General features: G+C 46.6%; 1 protein-coding gene and 1 pseudogene across 3 annotated transcripts; both read left to right on the top strand.

Moving 5' to 3' along the window:
- Window positions 1-994: 994 nt before the first annotated feature.
- LOC136516067 (homeobox-DDT domain protein RLT3-like) lies at window positions 995-14,350 on the top strand. Of its 3 annotated transcripts, none has more exons than XM_066509473.1 (18): window positions 995-1,231; window positions 1,860-1,950; window positions 2,028-2,432; window positions 3,172-3,224; window positions 4,574-4,807; window positions 4,905-4,967; window positions 5,355-5,571; window positions 5,665-5,765; window positions 8,784-8,870; window positions 8,951-9,082; window positions 10,002-10,142; window positions 10,259-10,381; window positions 10,495-10,950; window positions 11,473-11,838; window positions 11,932-12,582; window positions 12,733-12,837; window positions 12,954-13,146; window positions 13,750-14,350. In XM_066509473.1, the coding sequence occupies exons 1-18, from the start codon at window positions 1,217-1,219 to the stop codon at window positions 13,770-13,772; spliced, it is 3,456 nt and encodes a 1,151-aa protein (XP_066365570.1). In that variant the 5' UTR covers window positions 995-1,216; the 3' UTR covers window positions 13,773-14,350. The 3 variants fall into 3 exon arrangements, with proteins under 3 accessions (XP_066365570.1, XP_066365573.1, XP_066365576.1); XM_066509476.1 differs by having other exon boundaries at window positions 12,954-13,142; XM_066509479.1 differs by having other exon boundaries at window positions 12,954-13,142; window positions 13,755-14,350.
- A 929-nt stretch (window positions 14,351-15,279) lies between these two features.
- LOC136536033 (UDP-glycosyltransferase 91C1-like) lies at window positions 15,280-18,622 on the top strand (annotated as a pseudogene).
- Window positions 18,623-20,976: the final 2,354 nt, after the last annotated feature.

The following is a 20,976-nucleotide window of genomic DNA, read 5'->3' on the forward strand; positions in this document are numbered from 1 at the left end:
CATGGGTGTCATGTCCTCATCAATACGCGCATGTCAGACGACGTCGGCAAGCTTTCAGACTTCTTTTTCTTTGACCCTGCTACAAGATTCATTCTTCATCTTTGAGCAGGCTCGGGGACTAAGTGGGCACACTTCACCTTACGGTGAATGCGTGCTTTTCAATTCAGGACTCCGTCCGTGGACTGGTTGCCTGCTCGGCCAGTTTTCTGTCTTTTTTCTACTTTCTGATCCTGGCACCACGTGACTACGTCACCTACTGTCAGGTTCAGGGACTAGCTGTAGGGGTATGACCCCCGGTATCTACAAGACAAGACATGGATCGCACCATCAGAGGTGGTCTAGCCCACAATATCAAGGCGTGCACGACACTGGTCGACGTGTACCGCAAGACATTGTATATTACCAAATATGATACTTTATAACCCTACCCCTCCAGAGTATATAAGGAGAGGCAGGGATCCCCTAGTGAACATTGATCGATCTCCATAGATCTTGTATTCAATATAATACACCAAAGACACAGGACGTAGGGTATTACGTCGATCAGACGGCCCGAACCTGTCTAAATCGCTATCTTTACGTCTTGTGTCACCATCCGGTTCCTGATCACGCGCACCTCCACCGATCAATCTATCTTTGTGGGATACTCCTCGAAGGACTCTCGAGCATCTTTTGTCAACAAAGATTTTCTAGACAGCGAGATCTGGGCCCAGGCCCTTTCCACTAAGGTCCGTGGGTGGCCCAAAACCCAGCGGGCTATGGCTGGGCCTAATTTGCTCGGGTCTAGCTCGCCTAGCCTCCTGTGCTCCGCGCTTGCTCAGCCAACTCCGCTCGCTGCTCGCCCAGCGCCCCAGCCGCCGGCCCATCGGCCTGTGCACTGCAGCTGCCAGGCTGCGCGCAACGTGGCTACGTCGACACCAGCCGAAACAGTGCCAAAAAATCTCTCCAAAACTATCATCGTCTCCGAGGGTTTAGGCCCGAAAAAGTGCAGCTCAGTCACGAACAGCAGAAATGGCCACTCGTTGGTAGGGTTTTGGCCCCTCCGCCCATCTCCGCCGTAACACAGCCGCCCGCTAAATCGCCGACCAGCTTGCCATCACACGCTCGCTGCCGCCCCCGCTCCCCTCCCGCTCGCTTCCTCCTCCGCCCCCGTGCTCACCAACACCAACGCGGCAACGCCCATGGTGCCCGTCTGCTGAAAACACCCGCCGCCGCCATGCCTCGCGCCCAGGTACGTGCTTCTCTGATCCATCAGCTGGCCCGTCGGCGAGTGGACTGGTTCCTGCGGGATTCAGTTTGGTTCGAGGGCGCGGGGCTATGTGGGGGCGTGATCAGCGTACGGGATGTGGTGTGACCGTGTGACGACTGAGGGCTGAGGCGTTCAGTTTTTGGTTTAATTGGTTGATTGGCGAGCTCTTATTTGCGGTTGGGTTGTGAGGTCCTGAGCGCGTGGGGTTTTAGGATCATGATTTTGGGTTTTCGCAGTGATGACCATGCTTCCTGTTTGCCGCCGCCTTCTTTTACAGTGCTTTTTGTGGGGGTGTTTTGTGCTCGAATTGGTCAGTGCATTTTACGGGGGTGTTTTGTGCTCGAATTGGTCTTATCTGTTTGTGTCAAATGAAGCAATTAGTGTGCGGGGGTGTTTGTGTCAAATGAAGCAATTTGTGTGCGGTCATATATTTGTTGGCAGTGTTTGTTCTAAAACATGTAGTAGTATTTGCTGAGCAGTTCCAACCATTTTGTATTGGCAGTGTTCTTAGAATTTTAGCTCTTAACACTGAGTTACAGAGTTATTATGCGCTGGAGTTGGGGTTCTGGGTAGCTTTGCTTACCTTGTGCATAATTTTGGCTTTGTTCAGATGGTAACCCATGGCCATGGAGCAAAAAGGGATAATGCAGGGGCAAAAAAATCTCCCCGGCAAATCCAGATTCTGGAGAAGTTTTACTCTGGTAATTATAAGCTAATGCTTGGAAGTCCTTTATCTTTGTTATACATTTCATTGTTGGTGATATATCTTTTTATCCAGATGTACAGTATCCAAAGCCAGAGGAAATGGGAGAGTATGCAACCTGTGTTGGTTTGACTTACAGTCAGGTCCGTATATGGTTCAAAGAGCGGAGGAGAAAAGACAGGAGGAGGGAGATGGGAGTCATTGGGGCTCAGATGGAAAGGCAATTTAGAGCACGGTCCACTGGACCTAGATCCAGCAGCAGTTCTTCCTCTTGTAACCAAGCTCCCATCTATGGTATTTCACGTTCACAATCGGAGTTGGACACTTGGGGTATGAGCACTGCAGGAGAGGGAAGTAAAATTATATCACAAGTTCTGTTCCCCAAGGATTATATCCTGAGCAAAGTTTTCCGCAAGGATGGTCCACCTCTTGGTAGTGAATTCGACCCCCTCCCCCAAAGTGCACATGGCTGTAACAGAGGTACACTAGTAACAATTGTAGGTTATTGAATCTTATTTCTAAATCTTTGATTTGCTCCCCCAATGGGTGAATATGTGACCGGTTCCACTAGCAGCTACGTTTATTTCTTAGTCTTCTTCATTTATGTTCTCATGCCCACTTCAATTGGTATACTGTTCACTTTAAGCTGCGAAATGTTGTTGGCAGGCTATTGATTCTCCCTACATTTTTGTTGAGTCATTCATTTACTCATTCTGCTATTGTGTCTGAAGTCATATTATGCATTTGCTTGATTTTGTTTGTCACTGTTCACCAATGCTGAACAATTACATTTACTTGTTTTCTGGTGTAGAACTTTAGTATAGTTTTCTGTTAACTTGGTATAAACAGATCTGTTTGGTTGGTTGATTGACAAACACTACAATGCCAAATCTCAAGTACAAGAGTCCCTTGGACAAGTGTTTGCCAGTGTTTGATTTCCTGGCAGGCTGGCACAAATGTGTCTGTTCACATCTTCTCCTCACCTGTCTAGATTCATTTCTTTGCCAAACCTTCCCTAATGCTTTGCAAACAAATTGTTGGCTACAACCAAACATGTATTTCTGATTTTCATTTAATGTTTTCTAACAGTACTGTTGCTAACATGGCCCCAATCTTTCATATACAAGTTGCATCATTTTCTTGTAGATGCAGTTGATATATACTAATGGTGCTGTGTGCAACTGATAAAAATGCTCATTTTCTTACATATATTTTGCAGACACTGCATGCCATCATTCCTCTGAGAAACAAAGAACTGTGAAGAAGAGAAAGGTACCATAATTCAATAACATTTAGACTGCTTACTCATGTTTTATTTCATTGGCATATTTTTGATTAAACTTCCACTATGCTACTTGTGTCATGCAAGGATATGATATTCTTTATCCAGATGAACTGGTGTTCAGTTTGATATATTTTTTGTTTCTTTGCAATACCATACCTGTGTTTGCAAGTTTTTTTGGTTATCATAAATGCAAGTTCTTACCAATGAAACGATTTTTTTTTGAATAAAAGGTTTCCCCTGCTTTATAGATTTAAAGCATCCACAGCTTAAGTTCCAAAATCAAGGCGCAGCGCGCTCAGAAAGCCATATGGCTAGATAGGCAACAACATAGCATAACCAATGAAACAAGTATGGGGCAATTTCTTATTTGGCCCTGGTTTAAAGTTGTCTTTCTTCCTTAGCCCTGAAACAAAATTTCTTACCTATTTGGCCTCACTCGAGGTTTCGTTTTCCAATTTGGCCTTACCGTCATCTCCCACCTCTAACACCGTTAAGTGGCACATGAAATGACCAAACTGCCCCTGAGACATTATGAGAAACCAAAGGTCACCCAGGCAGCATAACAACATAATTTTGAGCACTTTGAATCCAATTTTCATAACATAAAAATTTGTGTTATGAAAATTGGATTCAAAGTGCTCAAAATTATGTCGTTATGCTTCCTGGGTGACCTTTGGTTTCTCATAATGTCTCAGGGGCAGTTTGGTCATTTTATGTGCCACTTAACGGTGTTAGAGGCGGGATATGACGGTAAGGCCAGATTGGAAAACGAAACTTCGAGTGAGGTCAAATAGGTAAGAAATTTTGTTTGAGGGCCAAGGAAGAAAGACAACTTTAAACCAGGGCCAAATAAGAAATTTTCTCAACAAGTATTGGCACAATTTGCTCAAGTTCAATAGGTTATCCTATTTGTTCTGTGGATCGGTCCCTAATAACACCCAAATTTGTACTGCCAGTCTGCCATAAAGTATCCACGGTCCCTACCATAGTGGCTACATCATTTGTTCAGATATATTTGGAAATGTCTTTGAGGGCCCTGCTTACACCATTTTATGGTCAGATGTAAGATTAGGCTCCACTATGCCCTTTCTTGAAATTATTTTTCTTTACCATCAACTGCGGATAAAAAAAAAACGCTGATTGAAATTTTCATACATGTCAATGTGAGCTGAAATAACCTCCAGTACCATTTCATATTTTATCTTTCTAGTCCATTGTTATTTTCCTCAGAAGTTCTTTATTGTGTCCCATAAACTAAAAATATAAGTTCATATTATTTTCCATGTTGAGCTTTCTGACATTGCACCATGTATGTTATCAAATTGTTCAACTGCAGATCATGGAGTCTTCTACTACTAACCAGAGATCTGATGTGTATGAGGATACCGCTCCTGTGCGGAAACATGGAATTGGCAAAGGTCTCATGACAGTGTGGCATGCCATGTATTCTCATAACGTGAAATGCCAAAGCGGCCCAAATTTCATTGATGAAACTGGTTGTTTGAGGTCCCTTAGACCGTTTGATGATTTTGATGGATTAGAAGATCGTGATAATGGAAGGAAGACTCAAGTAAAGTCTCATTTATTTGATGTTATTTGGTGAAGATTATATTGCCATTACAGAATTAGCCATTCACAAATCTTTTATGGTTCCTACCTATGTGCAGAATCAAGGTATGACACGGAAAAAGATAGTCAAAAGGAGTAAAGTTCTAGCTAATAGAAAAAAGGTATTTTTCTTGCTTTGCGCGAGGACTAAGAAAAAACAGAAAGCTTCTATAGACTACAGTAGCATTAGCACATTTGCTAAGTTGGCCATTTGGAGGAAAAAACAAAACCTTTCAATTTTGGCAGTTTACTTTCTGGGTCATATGAGTAAAAAAAGGGCAGACCCAGTGCTGGAGGCTCCCACATGAGTGGGGTCTGGGGAAGGGAAAAACCGAGGCAAGCCTTCCCCCCGCAAAATCTGTGGAGAGGCTGCTTCGAACCCGCGACCTGGTGACTCAGTGAGACAGCTCTCACCACTGCACCAGGCCTGCCCTTCTTTCTTCTGGGTCATATGAGTGAATTATGAATTTCTACTTTGTTGAACAATGCTGATGATTTCCTCTGTATAGGTGCCGTGTAAGAGAGTTACTGGTCCAAAGGTGTATCCTCCAATGGATTGCCATCTTTCAGTTGATAAATCAGAATCTTCAGAACTACAGACTGAACTAGTGACTTTAGTGGATGATGAGGAGCTTGAGCTCAGTGAATTACAAGCAGGTCCCAATCCATTAAGATGTTCAGCTCACCTGTCTTCAAGTGGTAGACATGACTGCCCCCTTTGTAAAGGTTTGCATATCCGTCTCAATAAGTCATCCCTGTATGTACTCACCTTCTGTAGAAAATAATTATTTATAAAGTATTAACTCATTTATCTTGCAGATTTACTTGCCAAGTTTCCTCCACAAAGTTTGAAGATGAAAAAGCTATTCTCTACAAAACCTTGGGAGTCGTCGCCTGAAATGGTGAAAAAGCTTTTTCAGGTCATATGAATAAACTACTACTTTTCTTTATTATTTTTTGTCATCATCATCTTCTTCACAGACCTGATCAGCTGATTTTGCATAAGAAACACTTAATATTAGCATTTCCATCCAGTTTTCTTTTGTGAATAAGGTAGCACATTTTCTCAATAAAAGTAGGCACATTGTGCTGGCTTCCAGTAACCATCCATCGCGATTGCATGTGTTAATCCAGGAAGTTGGAATGCTTTTACTCTTTTAGATACTGAGATGCGACTTCTTCATTATTATGGTAATTCCATTTAGTTTACTTTGGAACATCAATACCTATACCTAGAGATGAAACACATGCTATACATGGTTTTAGTAGCTTTCAAGTTTCAAGTAGTAGTTCTGGGAAGTCAAGGATAGAGAAAAGTTAGCCGAAACACTCTTTTCCCCATGGAGCAACTTGACCCTTAAGAAATCAGTCTCTAGAAACAACTCAATCTAATATAATCTTATCTCTAGACAGCAAAGCATATCCTAGGGGCACCACAAACACTACCACGTTGTTACTGTTTGCATGAACAGTAGACGTGAATGCAGGGGCGGATCCCGGGGGGGGTGGGGAGGCTACCCATACCGGAGCAGTGCAACCTCTTGGAGCCCCCATGAATTTTTAGGCAAAGTTCTATAGTGTAGGTGGGGTTGAGACTTAAGATCGAGCAGCAGTCGGAGGTATGTGTTGTTCATCCCCCCCTAAAATTTTTCTTGGATCCGCCGCTGCGTGAATGAACAGTGCACTGGCCTGGGCTGCTCCATGGCATGTGCCCTAATGTGCCATGGCGCTCTTCAGGTCTCCTCTTCGAGCATCTGGATGAAGTTGACAGCAAGAAGGAATGAAGGATTTACCCTGGGTGCACCTCATCTGGAACACCTACAACACAAATGGATAATTTTCACTTGCTTGGCTTGTGCTGGTGGGATGTAATGTTATAATTCAACTTATTCAGAGGGCCTTTTTTCCTGCTCAATAGAAAATGGAACAACTGTTTAATCTGGACTGGCATATAGAATGGCATGCAATGCAACAAAAATTCCTTAGACTCTTCCCTCTTTTGTGAAGAATGGCTCCATGCAGCAGCATTGGGTGCAGCTTCTGCATCATATGTTAGAATTACTTAGGTATAATATGGGACACTGGTTTGCAGTTCTTCAGTATGATAGTCATAGGAAAGAATGTCACTACATCTTCTTCATGTAAATCCTCATAGTGGTAGCTTGGCAAATCTGGAAACAGAGGAACTGATATATGTATATTTTTATATTTCTAAGGAAAACAACCAAATTTCAAGAATTGGAAGACAGGCTTCAACATTTTGCTTTTTGTTGCAATCACATAGGACAAAAGAAACTCTCAGACCATCTCTCTTCTCTTTGTTTCTCCTGTATAGTTTCTCTTCTGTGAACTAGCCTTTTTTCCTTGCGCCGTTCCAGCATTCATATAAGTTTTAGTTCCCATTTATTCATTTTTATTAATACACTGCGGTAAAAGAACCTCTTGGACCATCTCCCTCATTATTTCACTGGCTTATCATACAAAGTTTTTGGCTAGTGGTCATCCTCTCTATGGCCAAATTTTAATCAGCAAATTCTTCAAGAATTCCCATGCAAGTAGGAAGAAGTTATCTTCTGTCATCAAGTAATAATGATATTCGTTATGTAACCGATTAACTTGCTAAGAAATGAATTCAGTTGTTTCCTGCAGTGATATGCACGGGTTGATGCCACTGGGCCTTGCATACTAGATGAATCTTTGCACTTCAGTAGACTCATGTACAGATTTTTGTGCTGTCGGAAGCATATGCACGTGTGACCTAGTCCTAGCAATGTACATCAGCTCGAGACCACTTTAAACCTTACTGAGAAGATGGGCACTTAGCCCAAGAATCATTGAAGGTTGTAAGATAATCAATGTAGCAGCCACAAGAGTTGGGAAAGTCGCCATTAAACACCGTAACTTATTTAAGCGCCTTGGATGTTCAGAACAACAACAACAAAGCCTTTAAGCCCCAAACAAGTTGGGGTAGGCTAGAGTTGAAACCTAGCAGAAGCAATCAAGGTTCAGGCACATGAATAGCTGTTTTCCAAGCACTCCTATCTAAGGCTAAGTCTTTGGGTATATTCCATCCTTTCAAGTCTCCTTTTATTGCCTCTACCCAAGTCAACTTCGGTCTTCCTCTGCCTCTCTTCACGTTACTATCCTGGCTTAGGATTCCACTACGCACCGGTGCCTCTGGAGGTCTCCGTTGGACATGTCCAAACCATCTCAACCGGTGTTGGACAAGCTTTTCTTCAATTGGTGCTACCCTTAATCTATCACGTATATCATCGTTCCGAACTCGATCCCTTCTTGTATAACCGCATATCCAACGCAACATACGCATTTCCGCGACACTTATCTGTTGAACATGTCGTCTTTTCGTAGGCCAACATTCTGCACCATACAACATAGCAGGTCTAATCGCCGTCCTATAAAACTTGCCTTTTAGCTTCTGTGGTACCCTTTTGTCACATAGGACACCAGATGCTTGGCCCACTTCATCCACCCTGCTTTGATTCTATGGCTAACATCTTCATCAACATCCCTGTCTCTCAGTAGCATTGATCCTAAATATCGAAAGGTATCCTTCCTAGGCACTACTTGACCTTCCAAACTAATATCTTCCTCCTCCCGAGTAGTAGTGCCGAAGTCACATCTCATATACTCAGTTTTAGTTCTACTGAGTCTAAAACCTTTGGACTCCAAAGTCTCCCCCCCATAACTCCAGTTTCTGATTCACTCCTGTCCGGCTTTCATCAACTAGCACTACATCGTCCGCGAAAAGCATACACCAAGGGATGTCCCCTTGTATGTCCCTTGTGACCTCACTTGGATGTTCAGAACAGTTACAGTTACATTTTATATGGGCCATATGCTTAGTTGATTTTCCTCTACCTCATTTTGTTATCTAATGATCGGTACACATATATTGATCGGAGAATTAATCCTGACAGGTTATCCGGTTTGTATACACTCATTTTGGCAGTACTGATGTCCACCCCTTCACATTTGATGAGTTTGTGCAAGCATTCCATGACAAGGTTCAAAATTTTGATCAGTTTTCTTTAGAATTAGGACGTTTTCTTGTTTTACTTTCCCATAATCCAAATGTTATTTCCAGGACTCCTTGCTGTTGGGGGAAGTACATGTTGGTCTTCTCAAGCTACTGTTGTTAAAGGCTGAAATGGGAAGTGATGGTGTATTTGTTCCACGATCTTCTAAAGACTGCAGATTTCTCAGTTTCCTGAACTTTGTGAGTTTCAAAGTGTTTATTATCTATAGTTTATTTCAATAGTTGAGCTAATCATTTCCCTGAAGGGGCAATAAGATTACATATGGTAATTATAGGAGCAATTTTGGCCAAAGGGCGCCTAGCTCAAACGGTTAGGTGACCCAGCGCACCCCTTAGGTCCTGGGTTCGACTCCCCGTGGGAGCAGATTTCAGGCTGAGGTTAGAAAAATCCCCTCGCCCGTCCCCATGTGCCAAAGCGCAGTGGAAGGCTCCGGCCCGGTTCTCACAGGGTTACGACACCTCCTACGTCAGGATGGGGGCGGGGGTTTGGGGGTTTTCTCGATCTGTGTGAGAAGATCTTCTTCTTAACGGAAAACCCGGGGGCCGTCATAACCCCCTGCAGGTCGAGTTTTTTTTTATAGGAGCAATTTTGTTACCCAGTTGTACTAGCTTGTACTGTAGAGTTGTTTGTTGTAATTTACTAAAGGTATTGTTCAAGAAGCACATCAAACAATAGTATGTAAGTATAGTCACTTTACTAATGTAGAATTGTAGCATGGCAGTTTCATCTAACACTATGAAGTCGTTCATCAGACAGAATGCTGACTAATGTCTGAACACTTTGGAGTACCTTCATATTTATAAATTGCCTTTTTTGTTTGGTGGAACGAGGTAGCTTGACTATTTATTTCGGGGTTGCACCGGAGTTGGTTCTTTGATCAGATAAACGATAAAATGGTAATTGCAAAAGTTCATGGATGCAGACCTGCAAAGCTTGCAGCTATGGAAAATACTTGCTTTTCATAAAGCATATGCAAATAATGGAACAGTTCAAAAATTGTTCTACAATACTATGTGTTGATGTGTAATTTTTTGTCTTCCAAAATCAATGTGCTTCGACGAAGCATTTTTTTTTTCTTCTGAAGATGTTTTTTTCCAGGTTAGAGAACAAGAATTCGATGCCAATGTTTGGATCAGGTCGCTGAATGCTCTTACTTGGGTTGAAATACTTCGTCAAGTCCTTGTTGCTTCAGGCTATGGGCCAAAACAGCATTTGCTGAATCAGGAATTCTTTAACAAGGTATTACGGGTAGCTCAGCATTCTAAAGTTTTAAATTGATCCATGTTGCTACTCTGCAAATCTGCTAGTGATCCAAGTATCTTTAGTAGTAAAATTCTTTTGGTACCTTCTTCCAGGAGAAAAACCAAATGGTTAAATATGGTTTACGTCCCCGCACACTGAAAGGAGAATTGTTTGCACTGTTGTCTAAGGCAGGAAGTTGTGGGTTAAAGGTTTCTGTACTAGCCAAATCATCTGAGGTATTTATCTTGTTAGTATTGGAAATAAATTGCTGATATTGGTAACAACTGATTTTCCCTCTGTTTTTTAACTGAATTTGTCTGTAACATTTCCCTGATTTTTATCTTTTCAGATTATTGATCTTAATGTTTCAAGCCCATTAGAACTAGAGCAGTTGATCTCTTTAGCTCTCTCCAGTGACATCACATTATTTGAGAAGATTGCACCTTCTGCATATCGTCTCCGTGTTGACCCCAAAATTAAAGGGGAAGAAGATTCTATATTAGATAGTGATGATTCTGGAAGTGTTGATGATGATGAGGATGCTAGCAGAAGTGATGATGGATCTGATAGTTCACAAAAGTTCAAATTTCCTGAGAATGAAAGTAGACTTGCTCGAAGGAAGGAGAAAAATGCACATGAAAGTCCAAATAAATGTAGTGAAATTGATGAAAGTTATTCAGGTGAAAGATGGCTTCTGGCATTGATGGAAGGCGAGTATTCAGATCTAAGCATTGATGAGAAGTTGGATTGTTTGGTTGCTTTGATGGATGTTGTTTCTGGTGCTGGTTCTGTTCCAAGACTTGAGGTAATCTTTAGTAATTATTCAGCACTTCTCACTTGCAGTGTGCCATCTTTGTTCTCAAGAAATTTTACTTTAACTTTACTGCCAGTTTGACTATTAGATACATGAAAGATTGTTACTCTTTGATTATTTTTTATTGCAAGAGAGACGATCCATAAGTGTGCCGTTAGTCTCCCTCTGTCCAGAAAGGGATGCAATTCTAACATAGTACATAGTCAATACATACTAAGTTTGACCAAGTTTATGTAGAAAAGTATCAATATTTATGATACCGAATAAGTACCATTAGATTCTTCATTGAATATATTGTAATATTATAACTATTTGATATCATAAATATTGATAAATGTGGTCAAGCTTTAGGTAGTTTGAATAAGGAGAACTAGAATTTCATTCTTTTCTGGGCGGAGGTAGTACTTATTATGTGTAGTGTAGGTTGATCACTGTTTTCTGAAAAAATATTTTTCCTCACTTGTATTGTGTTGAATAACTGAAGCGTATCCCATTACTTTTCATTTCTTTTAGGAACCACAAAGAGTCTTGCATAATGTGCCAAGAGTGCATCCACCACAATCAGGCGGGAAAATAAAGAAATCAACAAAAAACCTTTGTCAGTATAGCGATGAGTCTTTAAATGGATCTGGAAGTTTGGATTGTTGTCATCAAGGCCGACCAGGAAGGCGAAAAAATCAGGATTACACCACTGACCCTGGAAGGAACGTTCTGCCTGTCGCTGCTCATGAACCACAAGCTGTTCTCTTAGGATCAGACCGTAGGTATAATAGCTATTGGCTCTTCCTTGGTCCTTGTAGGGAAGATGATCCAGGGCATCGTAGGGTCTACTTTGAGTCCTCAGAAGATGGTCACTGGGAGGTGATCGATTCACCACAGGTTGTCCACATGCCAACTCTACTCAGATATCAATTTTCTTATTTGAGGTTAATTTTGTAAAATTACCTTATCCTTTTTTTGGGGTCATTGCAGGAATTACTTTCCTTGCTATCTGTCCTCGATAGCAGGGGCACTAGGGAAGCACATCTCCTTACATCGATGGAAAAGAGACAAGCCTGCCTTTTTGAAGCCATGAAAAAACATGTGGAAGGAGGGAAGGCAGCCAGGCTTCCAGCCTCATCTGATTCATATTGCTCCCAGACAAGTAGTGGAGATGGAGCTTCGCCCAAGACAAGTAGTGTAGATGGAGCTTCACCTGTATCAGACATTGAGAACACTTCTGTTCCTACAAGCCTCAAAGATAGTAATTTGGATTCATCATCTGCCATAGTAATTGAAAGTGGGAGGAGAGGTGATGAAAAAATATCTATGTGGGAACGGTTGCAAGAATTTGATAAGTGGATCTGGACTTCTTTTTACTCCATCCTTACTGCTGTTAAAAGTGGCAAGAAGTCATTTAAGGAGTCACTAGTTCATTGTGAAAGTTGTCATGATCTATATTGGAGAGATGAAAAGCACTGCAGAATATGCCATTCAACTTTCGAGGTTGGTTTTGATCTTGAAGAAAAATATGCTGTACATGTGGCGACGTGCAGGGAACCTGAGCTCTCACATGAGGTGCCAAATCATAAATTTCTGCCATCACAGCTACAGGCACTTAAAGCAGCCATTCATGCTATTGAGGTTAGTATTTCAAAACACATGCAACTCCTATGCAGTTTCATAATCGGGACCAATTTGTCCACACATCGGATTATAACCTACTTATACAAATAAATTGAGAAACACATGTTTCTAGTCGGATTTAATTTTCTTATAATCTGTCACATGTAGGCATCTATGCCTGAGGCAGCTTTTACTGGTTCTTGGATGAAGTCTGCTCACAAGCTGTGGGTTAAGCGTCTGCGACGAACGTCATCATTGCCAGAGCTTTTGCAGGTCAGTAAAAGATTTTCTGGTCTTTATTTTTGTTTTTTAATACCTGAACCTTCCATTGCAGTAGTATGTTTAGTTTCTACTGCCTTTTCTCTTACCATGCTTATATTCCGCTGCAGGTTCTTGTCGATTTTGTTGGGGCAATGGATGTTGATTGGTTGTACAAAAGTTCATCTTCTGTGAGATTTAGAACATATCTGGATGACATCATTGTCTACTTTCAGACAATGCCACAAACAACATCAGCAGTTGCACTTTGGGTTGTCCAATTGGATGCCCTCATTGCGCCTTATTTGGATAAAGCCATGGCAAGTATGTTTTTTGTTCACAATCGCAATGTCTAATGTTCATAGTCATCTTATTCCCCATAGCTGATGATGCATCTGATTTTTGTTGCAATGTTGTCTTTGGAAAAATAACAGTTTCAAAGTACTGAGGTCTAGAAGCTGCATTTATGGTTCATTGTGTTCTATCAATTACTATCAGAGTTTCATAGTCAAGCAAGGGCTGGTTTGGTTTGTAGCAACAAGTTAGGCACTTCCTTAGTGTGTTTGGTTCACGCCACAACTTTCTTAGCCCTATGCCCTACATGTCACTAAAGCAATTCACAACTGTGGTGCCCATTTTGTTGGCCACACCTTTTGTGTCCGCCACGTTTTGCCTAAAACCTTGTCTGTGGCAAAGTTAGGCGCCAATCAAATAGTCATTCATACTGCTTGAAAGATATTTGTGATTGATATTCAACTTTGTGGCAAGGCTTCATTGTATATGTTCTTGCACGGTATTATCACTAACACTTACAAACAAGAATTTTGGTTATTATAAGTTGAAATTTCTACTTTGTAGTTTCTATCTGTTCCTGCGCTTTTTCTTTGTTATTTCATCAATTTACATTTTGTTGATTCTATGATGCAGGACAGGTGGCGTGTGCTAGGTAGCTAGGAAGATGGATTCCTTTGCGTGATGCTCAAGCACCCCGAGCTGACTTCTTTTTCTGGCGTCATTTGCAAGTTTTTTCTTGATGAAAGTTTTTCATCTAGGGGAGAGAACATGGCTCCTCTTTGAGCTTGAGAACAAGATCTCGCAACTTGCTGTAAATCATGGAATATATTGTTTCCTCCCACCGGAGCATTGTGTCATATAGTAGACAACGGAAAAGTTTTGTCAATAATCGTTGCTCCGGATATGTGAAAGTTTTGGCTTTCCTTGTAGCGACACAATTGGGGTGTAGGCCATTTCTGAAACAGACTGCTGTCTGTAGGTGGTGCTGGTTGAGACTTGCTACCACCAGCTGCGCCCTCCTTAGTTTTAACGAAGGGGTGGTTATAGTTTTTTTTTCCTTCTATCTCTGTATATGCTACGTAGCTCCTCGTCCGTGAACTTTCAACATTGGGTGCGCCCTATTTGTATGGTGTATAACCTGTTTTCCTAATAGAGTGGCAGTTGGAGTCTTGGAGACACCACACATGCAGATGCAATTTGTTAACATGTAAACCTGGGTTGGTTCCTAGTCCCCTTGTTTTACTCATACACATGACAGTTGAGTGGTTGACACATCGCACTTGCTTATTCGTTTCGTTTTGTAAAGGACTCTAGTTTTTTTTTTTTTTTTTGAGGGGATGTAAAGGACTCTAGTACCAGACAGGGTCGATCCCCATGATGGGCTGGCGGCTGGCCCAGCACATGTTTCGGCCGCCACACAGCAAAGACCCGCTTGGCGTCGCCGCGGAGCTGCACGGGGGGAAGCAGTCGCCATGCTGCAACTGCAAGAGATGCCCCTGCCGGCGACCCGGCGTGGCTTGTACAGTGAACGATGTAGTGTAGTGCTCTGTTCGCCGATATGTAATCATCTCGCTAGTATTTTGTGCTCTACTTCTCTCTTTCATGCTGCAAGGTATTTTGAGTGCAATTCTTTAATTGCCCCTCAATCCCCTCCAATCCACTCGGTCTGGAAATTAAACGAACAAGCTCAGAAAAGTTGTAACTAGGATTTGAATGTGCATTGTTCTTATAATCTTATCCCCTCCAAACCCCATGCTCCACCCCAAACCCTAACCTTGTGGTGCATTGTTCTTCCTCATCGACATTGTTTCTGTCCACTCATGCGTGGACGCGTGTGAAGCGCGTACATGATTTCTGTCTATTACATTCCTCCTATAAAATAAAAACAAATGCTCTAACTTTTTTTTAAATAAAAGATATATACAACCAAAAGTTACACGAGCTCAAAGGCTCAAAACTGAGGAGACCTTAAGAACTAAGGGGAAAAAAAAGCTAGAAAGACTGAGGGTCAGAACTTCTCCGTCCTTGGTCCGAATACTATTATTTTTGAGCAATTAGGCATAATGTCACAATCATGTGGATGGTAGCTCATAGCGCATATATGATTGTTTAGGGGACATCGCCATTCACGTGCTGGACGGGACAGAACATGATCACGTCAATGAAATGGAAGCAGCAGCCGCCGGCAAGCTGAATGTGGTGCTGTTCCCGTGGCTGGCGTTCGGCCACATGATCCCGTTCATGGAGCTCGCCAAGCGCCTGGCGGCGAGGGGTCACGCTGTCACCTTCCTCTCCACGCCGAGGAACGTCGCCAGGCTGCCGCCCGTGCCGGCGGACCTGTCGCCCCGCGTGCGCCTCGTGGCGCTGCCCGCGCCCGTCGTGGATGGCACTGCTACAAAAACGATTTTGCACAGCGTTCCACTTTTGCACTCCGTGGCGGGCTCCTATTTTTGCCCGCTGCGGTAAATCCTACGATTTACTGCGGCGGGCATTTTTTATTTACCGTGGTGAGTATTTTTGTCCGCCGCGGTAAATCGATTTACCGTGGCGGACGTCCTATGAGACCCGCCTCGGTTAAGGCCGTGGCCCAAAAGGCCCAACGAAGCCCGATAGCCGTCTTCACATATAAATACGTAATCTTTAGGGTTTCACTCCCAGTCTCTGCGAAGGAAAAGCGCGAAACAATGTAAACTCTCAACTCTACATGTTAGAGGGAGCTAAATCAATAGGTGCCGGAGCTGCTACAATTGCTTTAGCGGGAGCTGCGGTCGGGATTGGAAACGGGATGCCTACAAAAAATCAATTGATTAGTTTTGCTAATGAATGCAATGGAGTTGCATACTGTTTGTATTTTTTATTTTTAATCTCTTTCAGGTTTTCTTTGGAATTCAATCAATCAATTACGAAACAACAGAGCTCTTTTATTTTAACAGAAAGAAATGCAAAAATGATTAGAAAGTAAAATTATTCAATCTTTTTTTGTATTTTAATAAATATTTTTTTAACTAATAACTAGATACTGAAATTCTTTGATTCACTTTTTGAATTTAAGTAACTAAACCCATTCTTAATTTTGGAATATTTTAATGAGAGAAATTGGAAAAATCCAGAATTCCGTGGCGGGCGTCCTATGAGACCCGCCTCGGTTAAGGCCGTGGCCCAAAAGGCCCAACGAAGCCCGATAGCCGTCTTCACATATAAATACGTAGTCTTTAGGGTTTCACTCCCAGTCTCCCTTTCTGCCTCGGCCACTCCCTCCCACCAAAGACCGAACAAGTCCGCACCTCCTTCCCTCTCCTTCCATCGCACCCTCTCCGTCGTCCTCGTGCGCACCTCCCTCCCTCTCCTTCCGTCGCACCCCCTCCCTCCCCGTCGTCCTTCCTCTCCTTCCGTCGGTAGGGCGCGGTAGCGCCCGACTCCGGTGGCGCGCACGGAGGCGCCCACGGCGGTTCGTGGGGCCACGGCGGGTCGCGCGGGGCCACAGCGGGTCGCGCAGGGCCACGGCGTCGTGCGGGGCCACAGCGGCGCGCGAGACGGCGGCGCGGGTAGCGTGGGAGACGGTGGCGCGCGGGGCGGCGGCGCAGGTCGCGTGGAGCCACGGCGGTGAGCGGGCGGAGGCGGCGCGGTGCGCGCGGGCTGGCTGCCTCCTTCCCCTTCTTCTCCGGTGTCGAAGCGGATCCACGGCCCAGATCCGGCGACAGCGGGCCGCCTCCACCTCCGGCGACGGCGGATCTGGCGGCGCGGGCAAGATCGAGGTAATGGCACCGCCGTATCCTCTACCTTACTCTCTTTCTCCATCTCTCCTAGCTCCTCTCCCTCACTCCCTCTTTCCTTCCTCTCTCTTTCCATACAGGGAGGTGGATCTGGGAGGTAGAGGCCGGTCTTGCCCATCTCCGGCGGCAGCGGGGCCGTGGCTCTCCGATGCGGGGCCGACTGGATCCGGCGTGAAGAGGTGGAGGCAATCGGATCCAGGGACGACGACGGCAACGATGCGAAGATCCCGACGGCACTAGGGTTGCGGGCTGGGATTAGACTCGCTGGCGGGCTCGGGATATGGGCTCGTCGGTGGGCTTTGGTTTTTTTTGTTTTTTTCCTCAGCTTTACCGTGGCGGACGTTCTAAAGTGCCCGCCGCTGCTAATAGGTTTACTGCAGCGGGCATTGACGCCCGCCGCGGTGGATTCACGATTTACCGTGACCTTCTCACCGCGGCAGACGCGTTTGCCCGCCGCGGGAAACCAAAATTGCCCGCTGCAGTTAAGCATTCTGTAGTAGTGTGGCCTGCCCGAGGGCGCCGTGTCCACGGCTGACATGCCGCCGGAGAAGCAGGAGCTGCTCAAGAAGGCGCTCGACGGCCTCTCCGCCCCGTTCGCGGAGTTCCTCGCGGACGCCGTCGCCGACGGTGGGAGGAGGCCCGACTGGATCATCATGGACTTCTGCCACCACTGGCTCCCAGCGATCGCCGAGGCGCACGGGGTGCCGTGCGCCATGTTCCTGATCGTGCAGGCGACCTGGATCGCGTTTATGGGGCCGCGGTCGGCGAACGCCGCGCACCCGCGCACGACGGCGGCGGATTTCACCGTGCCGCCAAAGTGGCTGCCGTCGTTCCCTCCCGCCATCGCCTACCGCCGCCACGAGGCCGACTGGATCCTCACCGCGTTCTGGCCCAACGCGTCCAGGGTGTCCGACTTCGACCGCTTGTGGCAGGCAATGGATGGCACCCACCTCATCATCTACCGCAGCTGCGAGGAGGTTGACGTGCCCGGGGTGTTCGCCGTCCTCACCGATCTCTTCCAACAGCCGGCCGTACTCGACGACGACGACGACGACGACTCCATATCAGTATTAGGGGCACGTCCCGAGGTCCTTCAATGGCTGGCCAAGCAGACACCCAAGTCTGTCATCTACGTCGCGCTGGGAAGCGAGGCGCCGCTGACCGCCAAGACCCTCCATGAGCTTGCGCTGGGCCTTGAAATCGCCGGCGTCCGCTTCCTGTGGGCTTTCCGCCAACCGGCCGGCATGTCCGCACCCTTCACCGACGACGACGAGGGGGAGCTGCTGCCCGCCGGGTTCGAGGACCGGACGCGGGGGCGCGGCCTTGTGTGGCCGGGGTGGGTGCCCCAGGTGCGTGTGCTCGCGCACGCCGCGGTGGGCGCGTTCCTGACGCACTGCGGCTGGGGCTCCACCATCGAGGGCCTCGTGTTCGGGCACCAGCTGGTGATGCTCCCATTCGTCGTCGACCAGGGCCTCATCGCGCGGACGATGGCGGAGCGCGGCGTCGGCGTGGAGGTGGCGAGGGACGAGACCGACGGCTCGTTCGACAGAGACGGCGTCGTGGAGGCGGTGCGACGTGTCGTGCTGGAGGAGGACGGCAAGGTGTTCGCCAGCAACGCGATGAAGCTTAAGGAAGCTCTTAGCGATCAGCGACGGCAGGATCAGTACATGGACGACCTTGTAGGGTACCTTACACGCTACAAGGGGCAAGGGCTGGGTAACTACACTTCCTGACTGTGTCTATCCAAGATAATTAAGCTTTGCACGAACGGTAAGCTAATTACTGTTGGAAATAAGCTCTGCAATGCAAAGACGACTATGCTTTATTTACTGCTCCCTCCAGTCCAATTACACTTTAACCATTTATTTATCTATTTTTTTCTCGATCACATAAAAGGTTTACGTGTCTTTATATTAAGGTAGAGAAAATATTCAATACAACACGCCTTATCCGACGCCCTAGGGGGTCAATAAAGTTTTACATGCACGCCCGGACCCTCCCTAGTGTACTATAAACTATATTGTTACATTGGACAGTGAACAACCCAAATTGTGGCGCCGGCTAGTAGGCATATGCCCCGGCTGCCGAGCGGCGGCGGCGCTGCTTGCGCGCGCCCACCTTGCCGTCCGCCGAGAACAACTCACACAACGCCAGCATATGAGCGGGGTCACCGTTGAAGATCTCTTCGTACGCCTTCTTGGCCGACGGTGACGGCGACAGCGACAGCATCCCACTGGTTAGTCCTAGGCGCTTCATGACAAGGTACTCACCTCGCTTGGATGCCGGGATGTGAGATATGCGCTGCGCCCGCTATCTTTTTTTGCTTCGCGTGGTGGTGCACGTCCGTCGTGGGCCACATCAACTCTGAACAGCTCCAGGAGTGGTGGCTGCCTCTTCTTTATCATTTGGTTGGTGAAGCGCTCGAGGCGTCTGTCGGTCGAGGTCGTCTGAGGTGATGGAGTGTGGTTGACAGCGTCCGTCACAGCCACGATCGTCGCACCTCCTAGGGTTGTTGACCCGACTAGTGCTGGGCTGGGTTGGGGAGAGGTGGCCGGGTCTGCGCCTGGTGGGATGGCGCTGGAGCTTTCTGGGTGCGCCTCGGCATCCACAACGCCGTGCTGTCCCCCCTTGGAGGCATGACCTGTGAAAGCCCCTGCACCGGCGACAATGGAGGCGAGTCCGTTGTCCATTGGGCAGCCTTCGCCAGAGAGCGGGTGTCCACCAGCGATGCTTCCACTTTCTGAGAAGCGGCCGCCGGAGCAAACTGGCACCCAAACGTCCATTGGGCAGCCTTCATCGGAGAGGGGGTGTCCACCAGCGATGCTCCCACTTCCCAAGAAGCGGCCACTGGATCAGACTGGCACCCAGACTTTGGTGCTCTTGCTGGCCTGCTCACGGCAAGTGATGTGGCGAGCTCGGCGGACGGTTGTAGAGCAATGAGCGCGCATTGGCAACGAAAATCAGATAGCACAAAATGGTGGAGCCGCCGCACCGAGAATATACACACGGACACTACAGTCCCGGTGTGATCAATCGGCTACCGTCTACCGCTATAGCCCTACCACTATCCATTTCCATTCCAATGTGGCCAACCGCCAGCGTGTAAAGAACAACGGCGACGGAGGCGTGACAGGTGCTCTGGACCATGCATGAGGTTTGGGGCCGGGGTCCACGCGACGCGACCTCGTGGCGGTGAACATAAAGCCATAACTCATAGTGAAGGACCCGGAGGCTCGACCTAATTTTTTATAATTTAACCTTTTTTTGAAGAAATTTTACGTTTGGCCTCCTGGGAGACTTAAACTCATCTTTGGACCCTGGGGGTCGGCGCCAGGAATCATGGCGCCGAGGTAACACGTCTAGGTGCCACATACCTTGGCGCCGAGGTGCCTGGACGAGCACAGCAATCCATCCTAGGTGGCGTTCACGTGGCTGGCATGTCGGCGCCATATATCTTGGCGCCGAGATCGGCGCCACAGATCTTGGCGCCAAGATGAATACGTGGTGGATACCTCGGCGCCACAGATCTTGGCACCGAGCTCGGCGCCACAGATCTTGGCGCCGAGTATTGATTCAAAACCCTGGCCGCAGCTCTCTCTCTCTCTCTCTCTCTCTCTCTCTCTCTCTCTCTCGCGTGCGCGCGCTCTGTCTCTCTGCCTCCTGCGCCGCCATCGCCCGCAGAGCCTCCTGCGCCGCCGTCGACTCACCGGTGGCCGAGCCTCCTCCCTGCGCCCCCTCCCTTTCCGCGCAAGCGCCGCAGCAGGCCGCCGCCGCGCCCCCGTCTTCGTGCGAAGCCTGGCCGCCCTCGTCGCCCCTTCCGTCCTCCTCATCCGTGTCCAGCGGCGAGGGCGGCCCACCACCGCTCGCCGGTGCTCCCGGCGGCCGGCTGGGCTCCGACCCCTGCGGCCCCTCCCCCTCCGTGTAGCTGCGGCCCCCTACTCCTCCGGGCTGTTCGCGAGCCGGCCATCCAGGTAAAGTGACAGTAGTTAGTTAACTTAAATTAGTTAATTTACTTTAGATAATTTAGTTAGCAAGTTTAACTTAAATATAGCAAATCTAGTAATTACATAGGTTGCAATTAACTTAA

This window comes from Miscanthus floridulus, chromosome 2 (genome assembly GCF_019320115.1).
Source record: "Miscanthus floridulus cultivar M001 chromosome 2, ASM1932011v1, whole genome shotgun sequence".
In the NCBI taxonomy this organism is placed as follows: Eukaryota; Viridiplantae; Streptophyta; class Magnoliopsida; order Poales; family Poaceae; genus Miscanthus; species Miscanthus floridulus.

Excerpts from the sequence above, each read along its gene's own strand:
- LOC136516067 (XM_066509473.1), top strand. Across the intron at positions 10,382-10,494 it reads TACTAGCCAAATCATCTGAG|ATTATTGATCTTAATGTTTC; the intron begins GTATTTATCTTG and ends TTATCTTTTCAG. Across the intron at positions 12,838-12,953 it reads CATTGCCAGAGCTTTTGCAG|GTTCTTGTCGATTTTGTTGG; the intron begins GTCAGTAAAAGA and ends ATTCCGCTGCAG.